The sequence below is a fragment of the Canis aureus genome, chromosome 24, assembly GCF_053574225.1.
Source record: "Canis aureus isolate CA01 chromosome 24, VMU_Caureus_v.1.0, whole genome shotgun sequence".
Classification (NCBI taxonomy): Eukaryota; Metazoa; Chordata; class Mammalia; order Carnivora; family Canidae; genus Canis; species Canis aureus.
Window position 1 is genome coordinate 9,789,898 of NC_135634.1, and position 16,228 is coordinate 9,806,125.

Genomic DNA, 16,228 nt, shown 5'->3' on the forward strand with positions numbered 1-16,228 from the left:
TATCTCCTGGATCTGAATGCCTGTTTCCCTCCCCAAGTTAGGGAAATTCTCAGCTATGATTTGTTCAAATGTGCTTTCTGGTCCTCTGTCCCTTCCAGCATCCTCTGGAACCCCAATTAAACGTAGATTTTTCCTTCTTAGGCTGTCATTTATTTCCCTTAACCTTTCCTCATGGTCTTTTAATTGTTTTTCTCTTTTTTCCTCAGCTTCCTTCGTTGCCATCAACTTGTCTTCTATGTCACTCACTCTTTCTTCTACCTCATTAACCCTTGTCATTAGGACCTCCAGTTTGGACTGCATCTCATTTAATTGATTTTTAATTTCAGCCTGATTAGATCTAAATTCTGCAGTTATGAAGTCTCTTGAATCCTTTATGCTTTTTTCCAGAGCCACCAGAAGCTTTATAATTGTGTTTCTGAATTGGTTTTCTCACATCAAATTGTAATCCAAATTCTGTAACTCTATGGCAGAGAGTACTGTTTCTGATTCTTTCTTTTGTGGGGAGTTCTTCTTTCTAGTCATTTTGTTCAGTGCAGAGTGGCTAAAAACGAGTTGTACTGGAAAAAGGAAGAAAAAACTAAGAAAAAAACAAAACAAAGAAACAAAAAAAACTAGGAAGGATATCCTCTTGTTCTATATACTGGAAATCCCTCGACTTCCCCTGGAGCTTTCCAGCGCTGCTTGGCCAAAACTTGCTTGCTCTTCCCCTGTCCTTCCAGCTGGTCTTCTGGGGGAGGGGCCTGCTGCGCTGATTCTCAGGTGTGTGCACCTGGGGGTGCTGCCCCACCCCGTGCCAGGTGGTGGGCTCAGTGGGAGCTGTGAGGCCCCTGTCCCCTGGCAGCCCCGCCTCTCCCAGGCACAGGTGACACCAGGAGGAACAACACCACGGGCAGCCAGCTCTCCATCATCTTTAAAGCCAGCTCTCCATCTCTGGAGTCAGCTCTCGGAGTAACTACTAGTCTCCCAGTCTGCACTGGCTTGGATGCTCTCCGGGGCGGGGTGGGGGTGGGGGTACTGACCTGCACAGCTCGGGGGCATATGGCGGCAAGAGCGTCCTCACTGTCCTGTGCCCTCTCCGCCTCTGTCTGTCCCGGTGGAGCGCAAGATCCTGGGCTGTGTCCCCTGGCACCGTGGGATCCGGGGCCTGTGCTGCTGGCATTGTGCTCCTGGGGCCACGCAACCCCCTCCAAATGGAGCCGCTGCCTGAGCTGCTCCCGAGGCCCCACCGGGCATGCTTCAGCCCTTTACCGAGCTCAGCCTGCGGTGTGTTCCTCTGTCAGTGACCCCGGGAACCTGGGAGCTCCACTGCCCCTCCTGGAATCCTGCCCGAGCTCCTTGAGAGTGCCTTTCCGTCCAGGAAGACTCCAGTACGGATTTTTAAAGCTCCTGCTTCTCCGGGGCTGGGCTCTCCTGTCCGGGAGGTTCTTGCCGCCCCTCTTAGACCAGCATCTCGCAGGGTGGGGGTGGGGGCCTCCCCAACTTGATTTTTTTTTTTTTTCCGTCTTCCTACCTTGTTATTAGAAGTGCAAACTCTTCTCTCTGTAGTATTCCAGCTGTTCTCTTTTTAAATTTCAGGTCAAATTCGTAGGTTTTCAGGATGATTTGAAAGTTATCTAGGTAAGTTGCATGGGGCCAGAAGACTTGGGGACCCTACTCCTCTGCCATCTTGCCCCCCCCCCCCCCCGCCTCCGCCCCGCTAAGAACATCCATTTCTAGTATGTTTAAAACTATAAATTTCCCTCGAATCCCTATATAGCTATTTGAATGATAATATTCATTTTTCACTGTAGATCTTTAATGATTTAATACCATTATCCATTTCTAGTATGTTTAAAAACTATAAATTTCCTTCCATTCCCTATATAGCTATGCTAAATACTTTTGTTATTTTTTTTCATTTTTATTCAAGATATTTTCCAATTTTCCTTATGATTTCTTTTTTGACCCAGGGTTATTTTAATGTGTTGTATAATTTCCAAATATTTGGAAATTCTATTTTTTTCTGTTGATTTCTAATTTCATTGCATTGCTGGGAGGATATATTTTGTATGTTTTAATCCTTTAAAATTTATTGAGATTGTTTTATTATCTAGCATATGACCTATCCTTTAGAACATTCCATGAACACCTGGAAAGAATGTGCATTCTGCTCTTGTCAGATAAAACATTCTGTGTCAGGTAAGTAGTTAGTATTTGTCCATTTCTCATTTCAATTCTGTCCATTTGTGTTTCATGTATCTGAAGGTCTGTTAGGTGTATATATATACATTTATAATTATCGTATCTTCTTAATGTACTCACATTTGGTTATAAAATGTCTCTCTAATAATAGTCCTCTTCTTAAAGTCTATTGTGTTTCACATAGCGTAACATATTGTGTTTCCCATCCTTATACATTCAACCTATTTGTGTCTATGAATCTAAAGTGTACTGGACTCTTATAGACAACATATAGTCAAATCTTGCTTTTCATACAACCTGACAATATCTGCCTTTGACTAAAGGAGTTTAGTCCATTGATATTTAATGTTATAATTGATATATCTATATTTTTATCAGTCATTTTGCCATTTATTTTCTATGTCTCATGTGTTTTGCCCCCCTGTTTCTCCTTTATTGACTTTTTTGTTAAACAAAATCTTTTAGTGTACATTTAAATCCCTGTATTGATATTTTAAGCTATATATTGAAAATCATTTTCTCAGAGATTGCTCCAAGGATACAATATGCATCTTTAACTTAAGTTAATATTGAATTGAATCAGGGATGCCTTGGGGGGCTCAGCAGTTGAGCGTCTGCCTTTGGCTCAGGGAGTGATCCTGGGATCTGGGCTCGAGTCCCACATTGGCCTCCTTGCAGGAAGCCTGCTTCTCCCTCTGCCTGTCTCTCTCTCTCTCTCTCTCTCTCTCTCTCCCCCCTCCATGTCTCTCATGAATAAATAAATAAAATCTTTAAAAAATTGAATTGAATCGATAAAATCAACTGCTATAATAGAGCTTCATTTCCTTCCCCTGCCTTTGCACTATTATCATCATATATATTGCATTTATCTGTTATAAACCCAACAATAGGGTTATAATTATTGCTTTAAACAATGTTATGTCTGTTAAAGAAATTAAGAGAGAAAATATGTATGTTTATGTGTGCTTATACACACACTTTTCTTCTTTTAATTATATATATGCACATATATATATGTGTACATATATATGTATATGTATACAGAAACACAATCTTTTATATTTTTCTCCATATTAACCCTATCCAGTATTCTTCCATTCATTCAGTATATTCGAATTACCATGTGCTGTTTCCTCTCAGCCCAAAGGATTTCCTTTAGTTTTCTTGTGTAGGGAAGTTTTACTAGCAAAGATTTATCTCACTTTTCGTTTACTTGCAGATATCTTTATTCCACTTTCATTTGTGAAAGATAGTTTTATTGGATATAGAATCATTAGTTGATTGGTTTCTTTTGGGACTTCTGCCTTTGGGCTTCTATTATTTTTAATGAGAAATTAGCCAGTAACTATATTTTTTCTTTCCCTTTGCATTAGGTTTTCTGTTGTTTTTAAGACTTTCACTTTTCACCATCTTTCAACAGTTTGACTATAACATGTCAGTGTATGATTCTTTTCATGATTATCCTACTTGAGCTTTGTTGAGCCTTCTAGAGCTATACATTAATGTTTTTCATCACATTTGGGAAACTTCAACCTTATTTCTTTGAAAAAAAATTTTTTTTTATTTTTTTTTTTTTGAAAAAAATTTTCAATCCAATTCTCTCTCTAGTCACTTTTTAGAACTCCCATCGAATGTATGTTGGTATACTTTAAAGTATTTTAATGCTCTGTTCATTTTTCTTTAGTTATTTTTGTCTCCATTCTCTGGACTGGGTAATTTCTATTGATCTGCCTTCAAATTCATTGTTTCTTCTGCCATCTTAAATCTACTATTATGTCTGCCCAGATAATGTCTCAATTATTTGGTTTTACAACCATTCCCATGTTATTCCATAACCATTCATTAGCTTTTAATCATAGTTCCTATTTTTTATTAAGATTTACCATTTGTTGAGTCATTCTCCTCATATTGCCCTTTGATTCTAGGACTTTAATTTTATTAGCTTCTTGAAGCCTTTGTCTATCAACTCCAATATCTGGTCCCACTCAGAGTCCGTTTCTATTTCTACATTTTTGCCTCAGTATATCTCTCTGCTTTGTCTCATGATAATTTGTTGGAAGTTGATTATTTTGAAAATGTATTCTAACAACAAATCTATTTTTACTACATTTTAAAAAGTAGGGATCCCTAGGTGGCGCAGCGGTTTGGCGCCTGCCTTTGGCTCAGGGCGTGATCCTGGAGACCCATGATCGAGTCCCACATCAGGCTCCCAGTGCATGGAGCCTGCTTCTCCCTCTGCCTATGTCTCTGTCTCTCTTTCTCTCTCTCTCTCTCTCTCTCTGTGTGTGTGACTATCGTAAATAAATTTTAAAAAATTTTAAAAATTCCTTATAAAAAGTAACTTGCCTGGATTTACACTGTGGGATCATTCTCACTGCAATGTGTGGCTACTGATATCTCCACTCAACTTTTAGTTCTTACTTTTATCTTGTAGCTTAGCTTACTAGAGGTCACCCCTGTGCTTAAATAGTTTGTGGCCAACTTATGATATAGGAAGAGGTTACGCTCAAGCCCATCAGGCTTCTACCTGGGCTGGAAAGTGCATTCAAAGCTTCGGTGGGTTCTCAAACATGGCTTGGATTTTACTTTTACTTTCTGCTAGACTCATCCAGTGGTCCATGTGCATGCACATGGTTTCCCACCAGGTCAGAGAATTGTGGAGAGCTTTATAGCCTTTCTATTTCTCTCTTATTTCCAGGGTACTATGTATTAAATTTCTGGTGTAGATACCCTTTACCATATCTGAGACTGCAACCTCAGGCCCATAAAGGTACAGGTTTTTCTTAATTGTTTCCTACCAAGTTTGACTATTTTAGCTGACATATCTATAGGTTTTTATCTCTCCCTACCCACATCAAGTCCACCCCCTCTGACAGCAAAGCTGCCATTTTCCTCAGCCAGGCCAAATTGTTGTTCCTCTCTCCAAGCTGGGATGGATGGGGAGGTGAAGGCTGGGAGGGCTTCAGGCAGAAAGGCTTCCGAAAGCCTCCTACTCTGTTGGACTTACTGAAACTATAGCAGTTTTTCAGGAATAAATGCTTCTCCTGAAATAAGTATTTTGATAATTTTGCACAGAGGATTCACTAGCCATGGCATGCTGCCATATGAATGAATTGGTGGCACATAATTTTGGAAGAACAGAAAATCACATGCGCTAGATCCTTTGTTTTTAATAAAAGGACATACTACACATTCCTTAAATCCCCTTCTAAGCCTATGATTTCACAGTAACTTTCCCTGACTAAAAAGATAAGGAAAGTGTCCCAGGCAACTTTTTGTATCTGAGATTGTTTCCCAAAGCCCACTCTATCTCTAACTCTTCAGGAATCTTAGATTTTTATCTTTTTGCCTCAAATGTATTTCTCAATATGAACAAATACACTGTTTGGATCACTGTTCAGCATTATACATGGGAAATAATTTTGAAATCATAGCAAACTCCCTAAAAGAGGCTTAAGAATTAAAAGATATAGTGGTATCTGTTGGGGAGCATAAGTTTTAAGCATATTTTACGATTTTGGAAAGATTTAAAATTTATTATGCAAAATAGAGAAATCAAGAGTTTATGTCTGGGAAATGACACCTTTTTCCATTTTTAAATTATCTTCAAAGGATTTTTGCTTAGAGAGTATTTTCCTTTTTTCTTTTCTCTTTATCATTTTCTTTACTAGCATATTCTTCCCTTAGTGAAAAAGGCCACTATAAAAATCTAACACTGCCTTATTAACAATCATTCCCCTTATACACCAATAGTTTTAATTGCCCTTCCTTTTCTAGAAGTGAAACACTATAAGATAGAGCAAGAGAGAGAGCAAGAGAAAATAACTTGCTTCTCTAAGTCATCCCGTAACACAACACATAGGCTTAAAACGGGTAAGATCTCTCAAGATTCTAAAAGATGGACAAGTACTCCTGACTGGTACCAATGAAGGTTTCTCATAGACATCTTATTATGAAAGGTCTGTTTCCATCTTCCCTTGTGGTTGAGATGCAGAAATGGATCCTGCCTTTTTTGATAATGCACATACTTTCTTTGCATTGTTCAAGTTATTTCCTAGAGTGCTTTTATGTCATGTTCAATTTTCTATATTGCCATGATAGCATTTGCTACTGGTTACTAAATAAGACATTATTTATCCTTACAACATCAGAACATTCACTGACATGATTCTTAAAAACTACAAAAAATAGTTCAGAGGATTCCCTTCTCCAAAGTGCAGTATGGTAAAGTTATTAGTACCAACCATCTCTGGTACACATCATCTTAGACTACAACCACCCCCAGATTATATGCTCATTGAGATACTAAATTAAAGCTTAAAAGAGCTTAGCCACTCAGCTTAATAGCAACCAACGGGGAGAAAGCCCAATAAAAAGGCAATCAACGGACAGCGTAAAAACTGCAGACAGGGGCAGCCCCGGTGGCACAGCGGTTTAGTGCCGCCTTCAGCCCAGGGTGTGATCCTGGAGACCCAGGATCAAGTCCCACGTTAGGCTCCCTGCATGGAGCCTGCTTCTCCCTCTGCCTGTGTCTCTGCCTCTCTCTCTCTCTGAATAAATAAATAAATCTTAAAAAAAAAAAAAACTGCGGACAGTATAGAATTACATACATGTGGTGGCATATATATAGCAAGAAATATTAGGTCATTCCTGTATATTTCCAGATAGCATTTAATAATTTTTAAATGCCACCAATTTTTTAACTCAAAAATAAAGGGGGAAAAAAGAACAGCTTTCCCTTGGCCCTGTATTCAAGGACACCAGTCAAACCCCATTTTGTTTTCTAGAGATTTCTGCCTTCCATCTTCCTGCTGTGCATGGTACAGCATCAATCCTCTGGACAAAGAGGTCTGTTAAGGATGCCCCCCTTGAACATTTCCACATTGTTTTTAAGATTGTTTCCAGAGAATATGTGAAGGAAATGAAATAGGACCTTAAAGTGAAAAGAAAATCCCCCTCTCCCTCTGAGGTAGGAATAAAAACATTGTTCTCACCTGATGGAAGAGAGGGCTGTGTGTCACAGGGATTCCCAACCCGCTAAAGCACATGCCTAGGACCATATCGTCGGGAGCATCATTGCTGTAGCAGCGACATTTACTGGCAAGAAGTCTCCTGATTGCTTCTCTGCTGAAGACCATTCTAATGGGAAGCCAGGCAGAGCAAAGGGTTACAGTAAGCAGCATCTCAAGACCTTTAATCTACATAAAGAAATATAGTTCAGAGGATACATTCCTGGTAAAGATGTTAATAGTTATTCTGGGGAAGTGTTCTGTGCTTTCTGTGAAAGGAAAATTTACTTTGAAGAAGTGTTTACTATCTAATAGGTAATTTTATTTTTTTGCATATTTCTTACAAATGAATACTATACAATGTTCTATACAATGTTCTTTTCCTAACATGTCAATGGAAAATTAGAATAGTTCTTTAGTTTTCACACTCTTAGTGAGATCAATAACAACATCCACCAACAATCCCAGCACGTAGATGGGCCCAGGTAAACCTCACTCATACAGGTGATGACTGACATTGAAATCAAATCTAACTGAAACCACTGTGCATTGTCCAAGTGATTCCAGTCTACAGAAGCTTACTTAGGTGATTTTCAGAAAGAAAAAGGAGACAGAGAGAAGGAGAGACTGGTCTACCTCAAACAGTACTATGATGATACTTGACCTGGTATGTTCGGTACTTTCTTGTGGAACTCATGCATGGTCCTGCCTTTCTGTACCCTCCTCAGATTTGCAAGAGGCTAGAAATTTTAAAACAGTATTTTTCAGACTCCCTTGCCAGCTAAGACCTGGTTTCAATCTGACAATGAGAGGCACTACACTGGGCGAAGCCATCTACTTCTGGCTCTGGTGGTCTCTGGCAGAGGCAGAAGATGGTGGGCAGCAGAGTGTTAATGGCAGAAACACAGTAGCAGTGGAGAGCCAGTCCTGTGACTGCCTCAAATGCAGTGTGGTGTCCTAACAGCATGAGCAGCCACAGCAACCCACATGAATGGGCTCCAGGATACAGCCTTTGCTTTGCTCTTCCATCCTTTGGGGCAGTAGTAGCTTTCTAGAATTACCAAGCTCTAGGTAGAGCCACCTGCACCGTTTTATTCCTTAGGTCCTTTCCAACACTTTTTGTACCAAGTACCTGCAATAAATCCTCTTTTTAAAAGGCATATTGGTCCTAAAATATAGGACCATTCTGGCCCTATGGCAGTAATGGATTTTCTCATATTATGAATAATCCAATAGCCGATAGGGCTAAAAGGACTAATATGGTTCACAAATTCATCCCCAATAAGCCATGACTTCCTTGAAGGCAAAACTGTCTACAGTTTATCCACATGTTCCCAGAGCCAAATGCAGGGCCTTGCATACAGCAAGCACTCACTAGAATTTGATGCATCAAATAAGTGAGAATTAAGCTGCCTTTATAAAGATCGTCTTCCTGTGGGGGGAAGGAGTTCTATATATAGTGTGAAGGAAAACGGGACAAAGACCTTGAGTACAATCCCTGATGCAAAATGTTGGTTCCACACTCAGCTGGGCTCAGGTCAGTGTAGTTTAACGTTAGTGGGCAAGTGCTGGCAGGATAACCACACACATGGCAGTTGCTCTGCCCTGGCTAAGATGCCAGAGGACAGGATGAAACAAGACCAGACAAGAGGAAAAAGAAGCTCTTTATTTAAGCTGATATAAGAGAATGGTTCTGTACCAAAAGAAGAAACAGTTCTTATGAACTGTCCCAAAAGGAAACCTGCACATTTGAAAACTCACCAGAAATCCTCTTTCTCTCAGAGTCTCAGTGCCTCCCAGCAACTGGATAGCACCTTTGTGCTGAGTCAAAATCTGGCTCATCTACCTGACCCCAGGAAAAGGATCTATGTAAGGGGACAGGAGACAGACACTGCCCTTGCCACATCCATCTGATACTACAGGGGAATTTCCTAAGTATATTGCAGTTGACCTTGAACAATGCAGTGTGAAGGGCCAGCCCCATGTGCAATTTAAAATCTGATGCTGAAAATAAAAAATCTGATGCTAACTTTTGACTCCCCTAAAAGTTACCTACCAATAGCCTACTCTTGGCCTTACTGATAACATACTCAGTTAACACACTGTATGTTACATGTATTATAAACTGTATTCCTACCAATAAAGTGAAGTATGGAAAAGAAAGTATTATTAAGAAAATCATAAGGAAGAGAAAATACATTTATAGTACTGTATTTATCGGAAAAAAAAAAAACCCACATGTAAGCCAACCTACCCAATTCAAACCCAACTGTTCAAGGGCTGCTGTACTTGTATTTCAGAGCTGTAATCTTGTTTATCTTGAACTAAATTTAAATAAAAAGAGTTTACTTTTTTTTTTCTTTTGTCACCATGTAATAGAATGAGAAAGAAAGGGAAAGCCCATTCTTTTATTTTGGCCCACTCTCTAAAAAGTTAGCCTTATAGGAAGATAAAATGGAAGCATAAAATCTTTATTAGTAATTTTTTTCTGTTTTTCCATACACAGAACAGTCTTACATCAGTTATGCACACAGAATAAATACACAAGAGCCTCTAATAACACCTGGTTATAACTATGCTGATGAGTTATTTCAAAATGAAGAGTTGTCCCACAAAATGGAAGACGGTTTTTTTACTAGACACATCATGGTATGTCTGTTCGTATGCCAACTTTTAAATATTAAAAAGATGTTGAGAGGCTCTAAGTGATTTCTTTTAATATACAACACACTAATTTTAAGCATAAGAAAGACTGAAACGGGAGACTGGAGCTTGCCTAAGGCCATGCATGCGGATCAAGAGCACATACAGAAGATAAACTGCATCAGAAACATGCCCACTAAAGAAAGAAAGAAAAGAAAGAAAGAAAGAAAGAAAGAAAGAAAGAAAGAAAGAAAGAAAGAAAGAAAGAAAGAAAGAAAAGAAAAGAAAAAAGAAAAAGAAAAGAAAAAGAAAAGAAAAAGAAAGTAAAGGAAAGGAAAGGAAAAGGAAAAGGAAAAGGAAAAGGAAAGGAAAAGGAAAGAAAGAAAAGAAAGAAGAAAGAAAGAAAGAAAGAAAGAAAGAAAGAAAGAAAGAAAGAAAGAAAAGAAAGAAAGAAGAAAGAAAAGAAACAAAGAAAGAAACAAAGAAACAAAGAAAGATGCCCACTGCTTTTGGTCTTCCAGAAGATGAGCAAGCCAGGGCTCTCTCTAGAGAACACTGCCTTCAGCCTCTTCCAAGGAGGCTGCCAGAGAGAATAATAATGACATCCAGAGCCAGCTTCCTACTCAGACAGAGGTAAGTATTGCAAAAAGGAAAGCAGTTATTGAATAAACTATCTGCAGACACCCAAATATCCAAGGAGGAAGCAAAGAAGTGAACACCAGACAACTGGCTTCAAATAATGCAAAGGTCTCATTTTCCAAACAATACAGAGTACCTACATGTAAAGCACTATGGAGTCTATACTCCCAATTCAGCTCTGCTTAGTGGGGCTTAAGAGAGATGGTTCAAGGCAAGGCTTTACAAAAACTTAACTTGACTGTGAACCAGAGAGAACACAAACACATTTCATACTACAACCATTTATATGTGCTGTGTGTATAAAACTGAAACAAAATTTCACAATACATATCCTTGCTACATGTGATACACTATGATATATCTATTTTATTCTATTCCATTTTATATGTTATCATTTTTAAATGATGGTCATGATCCATTCATAGATTTTATAAGCCATTAATTGATCCTGGCTTGCTGTTTACAAAAAAAAAAAAAAATCATAAGTCTACTGAGAAATCATTTAACATTGTGTCTGCAACTTTTTTCAAAGGTTGATATGAGATGATCTCATGATGAATGTTTCTGCATCTTTGTAAAAATGCTATTAAAAACAAAACATTATACTGGTCGTTAGTTATATACAGATCAAGTCTGTGTTCATGCATTTGTTTATTCATTTATTCATTGTATCTTGTAAAAAATGAGTCTCTATGCTAGGAAGTGAGGATATAATGAGAAATGAGACACAGGTGCTGCCTTCAAATAATTCATAATTTAGGTGGAAAGTAGAAAGGTAAATAGGCAATTAAATGATAATGGTTTGCATAATATGCTACGAAAGTACATTTGAAAGGCATCAAACCCAGATTTGAGAAGCAAGACTAGGCCAACGGCTTCCAGGAATAAATGATAGCTATATTATGTCCAAAAAAAGAGAAGGATGAGCAGGGTGACAAGGACAGAAAGTTGGGGAGGAGACACAGTGCTATGTAGAGACCAGTAGATGCCAGTCTTGGAGGAAGAGAAAAGAAGAAATGCCTCTGAGGAGCTGAAGTAAGTTCAGGAACTCTTTAAGATGACAGTGCACACAAACGAGGCTAGAAAAGTAAAACAGCATCTGCCAAGGTCATGAGAGGCCTGGTAAGTCCAAATGAGGAATTTGGACTTTATCCTAAAGGTAACAGGAGGTTATAAAAGAATGCAAAAGACTTTCATTTCCCATGGTAATACCAAAAAAAAAAACAAAAAAAAATCAAATAAAATTAAAATCACATTAACCTATGGAATTATTGAAGAGATGGATGGTATGAAATCCGGAAGAACTAATTTCTAGAGAGAGGAATCCTTCTCAGGTGGGCAGCAAGCAGTGGCAACTTCAGGGACAAGGTGGGTCAAAGGGCAGGAGGAAGGAGACCAGCTAGAGACATCGGCCCCATGGCAGTGGCCTCAGCAGCATCTAAGCAGGCTGTGGACCTGGCAAACTGACAGTGATTAAAATGAGGCCTGTTCCCAGACCAGCATGACTCCTGTTGGAATCTGAATCTCACTGTGGCAGGAGCACATGTGGGAGAGGTGGTGTGACCCAGACTAGACCTGGAGAAGTGGGGACAGAAGTGGTATTTAGGAGACAAAAGTGACTAGATTGACTGCAAGGTCCTGGGGGATAAGGAGGAGAAACATAAAGCAGACTCACAGGTCTCTGGGGCAGGAACTTGTGACTGCATGTCTTCCCTGAGGTGAGACTACCAGAAAAACACTAAATCAGGGGTCAGAGTCAGAAGATGAGGTCAGGATGGAGTGCTGGGTCTCATGTTCTGTGACTCACCCCAGTGAACACGGCCTCTGGTAGGTGGAGGTAGGAGTCCAGAGGTCAGAAGAGAGTTGTAGTCTGGGGATAGAAGTTTGGGGGCTTTCAGCATAGTCGTAGGGGTGGATAAGATCACAAAGGAGAATACAGATCAAGAAAAGAAGAGACACTGGAGAAGATGCCTGGAAAACACAGTCATTTAAGGGATAGGAAAAGGAAACTGAGAAGGAATAATGGGAACGGCAGGAATACACAAGGATAGGACACTGTTCTGGAAAGCAAGAGAAAGGAGCATTTCAAGGAGTAAGCAGTCACCTTTGTCAAAGGCTGCTGAGAAAAACTGGAATTGAGCCACTGGATTTGGCTCCATGGACACCGCCAGAGACCCCAGCAGGATAGTTTAGGTGGAAGGCCAAGTGTGGGGGCCAGATGGAAGTGTGGGCTGGGGAAGCAGAAAAGATGAGTTCTTAAGATGATCTGAGGGGGAGAAGAGGGAGGGTGTGGTGGCAGGAAGGAGTTTTAAGATGGGAAAACTGGAGGCAGTAGAAAGTCCATGGTAGGCAAGGTAGAAAGAAGTTGAACGTATAAAAGGCTAAAGATGCTGTCTTTAGCCACCACAGGCCTAGGAAAGGGATCAGTGACTCTCATGCAGGGTATTTGCTGATCTGGCCTAGCCTGATCATAGGGAAGGAAGGAGCTCCCATGGCTTTTGTTTGCATCCCCTATTCCTGCACTCACTAGGCTTGTGGAGTGAATGAGCAACCAACTGGAGTGATGAGACAATACTGGCTAGGCGAGGTCAAGTGCCACTTCAGGCATCACAGGCCAGTCTCAGAAATAACACTGAAATCCAACAGGCAAGGAAGACAACAAAATAGTTTTCTTGACACAAGTCACTTCTGTGTTAAAAGTATACAAACACCCATGTGCTACAAAATATATAAACCCATATTCAAATAAGATCCCTTTCAAAGGTAAGGAGTTCTTACTCAACAGATACCATGCCCTGATCCAAAAACAACACCAGAGCCTTACCCACTGAAAACAAAATGCATTACCATAAGGCAGCACATAGCTTGCAAGCCTTTTTTTTTTTTCTTTTTTTTTAAATGAAGAGATCAGTACTCCATAGCCTTTCCCTTTGGTGTCTTATCAAAGGCCTACATGGACACCCATCCCTGTTGCTAATGAGGTCAGGTAGAGGCATGGCACTGCTCAAAAAGATTAGTATTCCTGCCCAGGCTTAGTTATCACTAGGAAAGAGCCACATCCAAGCTATATTAACCCCTGAATTAGCTAGACCAAACCAGAACATCTGGAACATGACTCTTGAGGTCCTGCAGCAGGAACCATTATGCTCTAGGGGATTACCAAGTAAGAATACCAAGTCCCGACCCTTCAGAGGTTTATACACCAGTGCCAAGAATGTTGCTTTGGCACAGAGTGGGCATGCAACAAATACCTGTTGATGAACTTTAAATCACTATAATTGATACCAAGTCTAAACTTCTATACGACTCTTCCTAAATGTGATTTATTAGCACTAGATGATTTGAAAGTCTAATGGCTTATTTTCTGGCAATAAAATCTATATCCAAATTTCTTTTCCATTTAAACAATCAAAAATAATTGGCTACCTAGAAGCAATCATTCCTATAGGGACATTTCTACCAAGTACCTTGACACCCATTTATATTTCTTCATGGTGTGAAATAGTCTTTACCATGGATTTTTTTTTTTTTTGTATTTAGTAAATTTAATGTTTGTTCACTTTCCTGTTAAAGAAACAACTGCCATTTACAGAGCACTTAGGTATCAAGACAGATCCCACCACCATAGACCCAGCCCTACATCATGGAAACAGAAATTAATGTTGAAAGTATCTGCAGAAAACTATGGTCATAGTTACCCTCCTCCTCCCGTGATGTAGCTGTAGCCGCCAGTGCCCAGGCCGTAGCCGTACCGCTCTCCCAGAAACACCGGTTCACTGGAGTCGTAACAGCTAAGCAAGTGCTGGAGTCTGGAGATGCTAAATTCCAAAGGGAACATAAGCAATAAGGACTTAATTCAAAATCTCTTTTCATGGTAAATAGTCTGTGATTCTTACATCCCACTGGTTATTCCATATGTATAATTGTCTGTATATAGATATACTGATAGTATAATACTTTACTGAAATCACTTAGAAATGAAATTTAAGTGATTTACAGAAGAAATGCATTTTTTAAAAAAAGGAAAGAAAAATTGATGGAAGCTGTATATTCCCAGAAACAGGAGAAAAACTAAAAAACGTGGGGCTTACTCCTCAATTTTATTTTTTTAAGGTTTTATTCATTCATTCATTCATTCGAGACAGAGAGAGAGAGAGGCAGAGACACAGGCAGAGGGAGAAGCAGGCTCCATGCAGGGAGCCCAATGTGGGACTCAAATCCGGGACTCCAGGATCACATCCTGGGCTGAAGGCAGATGCTCAACTGCTCATCCACCCAGGTGCCCCCAGGCTGAGTTTTAAAAAGCTCCTGCCAGAACACAGCTGCCTAGGTCGGGTGAACAGGGTGGCAGATTAATGAAGTAAAGGTGGCCAGTGTACCAGTCCTGTTTCCCAGTGAGTGTGAACTAACTGCCACATCTTTTCAGGTGTACTTGGTGTAGGAGTGCTAACAACACTGACTCCATCTTTGGCCCTCCATCTCGCCCTCACCTGTAGTGCACAAGTGGCGCCACTTTAGATACCTACCCTGAGACAGCACCGCCATGCCCTGAGGGATGAAGGGCTGGAGAGTGGCACAGAATGGCTACATATTACTGTCCTGACCTATCAACTGACCATCAATCACTAAGTTACCCTAAATAAAACTGTGTAAGCAGAATGGAGTGGCTTGCTTCCTTTTTCGGTATTAAAGTGCCCTCTCAGTCTTGGAAGATACTTTATTGACCCTCCTGCACCTACTAATGCTTGAAGTAGTGGGCAGGATACCAACAATGAAACAAGCCATAGGTGAAACGGCCAAGCCGGGGGAAGCCCATGGTCCATGCACGGGAAATCCCAGGCTGGCTAGCCACGACCCTGTGGGGAGACTTGGCCATGTATTTTGAGCACTTCAGGCCAGTGTGTGAATATGGAGATGCCCTAAAAATGCCTGAGATCGTGGAGAAGCAAATGGGCCAAGAAGCGGTGGCAGCTTGAGTGTTATGACTGTGGGATGCTGGAGGAGGTGGTATTATTGTAAATGGACTCCTAAGATGTCAAAAATGGCCTAGGCCACTGCTCAACCTGCCTTGTGACCAAGACTGTATACTGCAGGCATGGGTGAGACCTGCAGGCACTTAAAACCTGGCTTAACAAGGACACTCCCTCCCCTCCATTGCACTGGACCCCTGTGGAAGAACCGAGGATGGAACATACCATTTACACCCAGTATTTTGGTGGCCCAAATGAAGAATTACTTTTCTCTTACATCAATGTTCGTATCTCACAGTCAGCCCCAAGGGCAGGGTATCAGACTTTAGTATCTGTTCTCGTCCCTGTGGCTAAACAGCCCACTGCTATGATAGCCACTATAGTAGCCAACTTACACAAAACTGAAAGGTAAATAGATTGAAAAATAGAAAAATAAAGGATCCCCTCAATGATGAAGTGGTGGAAAAGAAGCCTATCAAGATCTTGTAAACAATGGTAGCAAGATCTAATATTGTCTGGGACCCCAAGAGAAAATATAGACAACTCAGTTGGGTCTTGCTAAGCCTCTAGAAGGCATTGCCTAAGGGAAAGCAGTTTACTTCCTTGAAGGCTCTAAAAAGCCAGGTGTGTTGTCAAGGGCCCCTCTGCTAATGGCAGAATTTCAGGGGTGGATACCACCTACCCCTAGAGACAGGAGTTAGGCCAGTGTTGCCCTCTCATGCATGCAGGAGGGGCCAACCAGAGGGCCCTATATGGAATTAATCATTTATTGATCTTGCACTAACC

General features: G+C 40.5%; 1 protein-coding gene and 1 long non-coding RNA gene across 5 annotated transcripts in view; one reads left to right on the forward strand and one right to left on the reverse strand.

Moving 5' to 3' along the window:
- The window catches only part of B3GLCT (beta 3-glucosyltransferase), a 238,226-nt gene that overhangs the window by 125,711 nt on the left and 96,287 nt on the right, over positions 1-16,228 (reverse strand). The window contains exons 13-14 of the mRNA XM_077868187.1: positions 14,171-14,290; positions 7,176-7,320 (exon numbers count right to left, since the gene is read on the reverse strand). Coding sequence (XP_077724313.1) covers positions 7,176-7,320; positions 14,171-14,290 — 265 coding nt within the window. The remainder of the gene's footprint in view (positions 1-7,175; positions 7,321-14,170; positions 14,291-16,228) is intronic.
- LOC144295733 (uncharacterized) lies at positions 1,053-15,135 on the forward strand. 4 transcript variants are annotated; one of them, XR_013362818.1, is made up of 5 exons: positions 1,053-1,617; positions 2,113-2,178; positions 4,880-4,951; positions 9,697-9,839; positions 14,899-15,135. It is a non-coding gene; the product is annotated as an uncharacterized LOC144295733 (long non-coding RNA). The 4 variants fall into 4 exon arrangements; XR_013362821.1 differs by lacking the exon at positions 9,697-9,839; XR_013362820.1 differs by lacking the exons at positions 4,880-4,951; positions 9,697-9,839.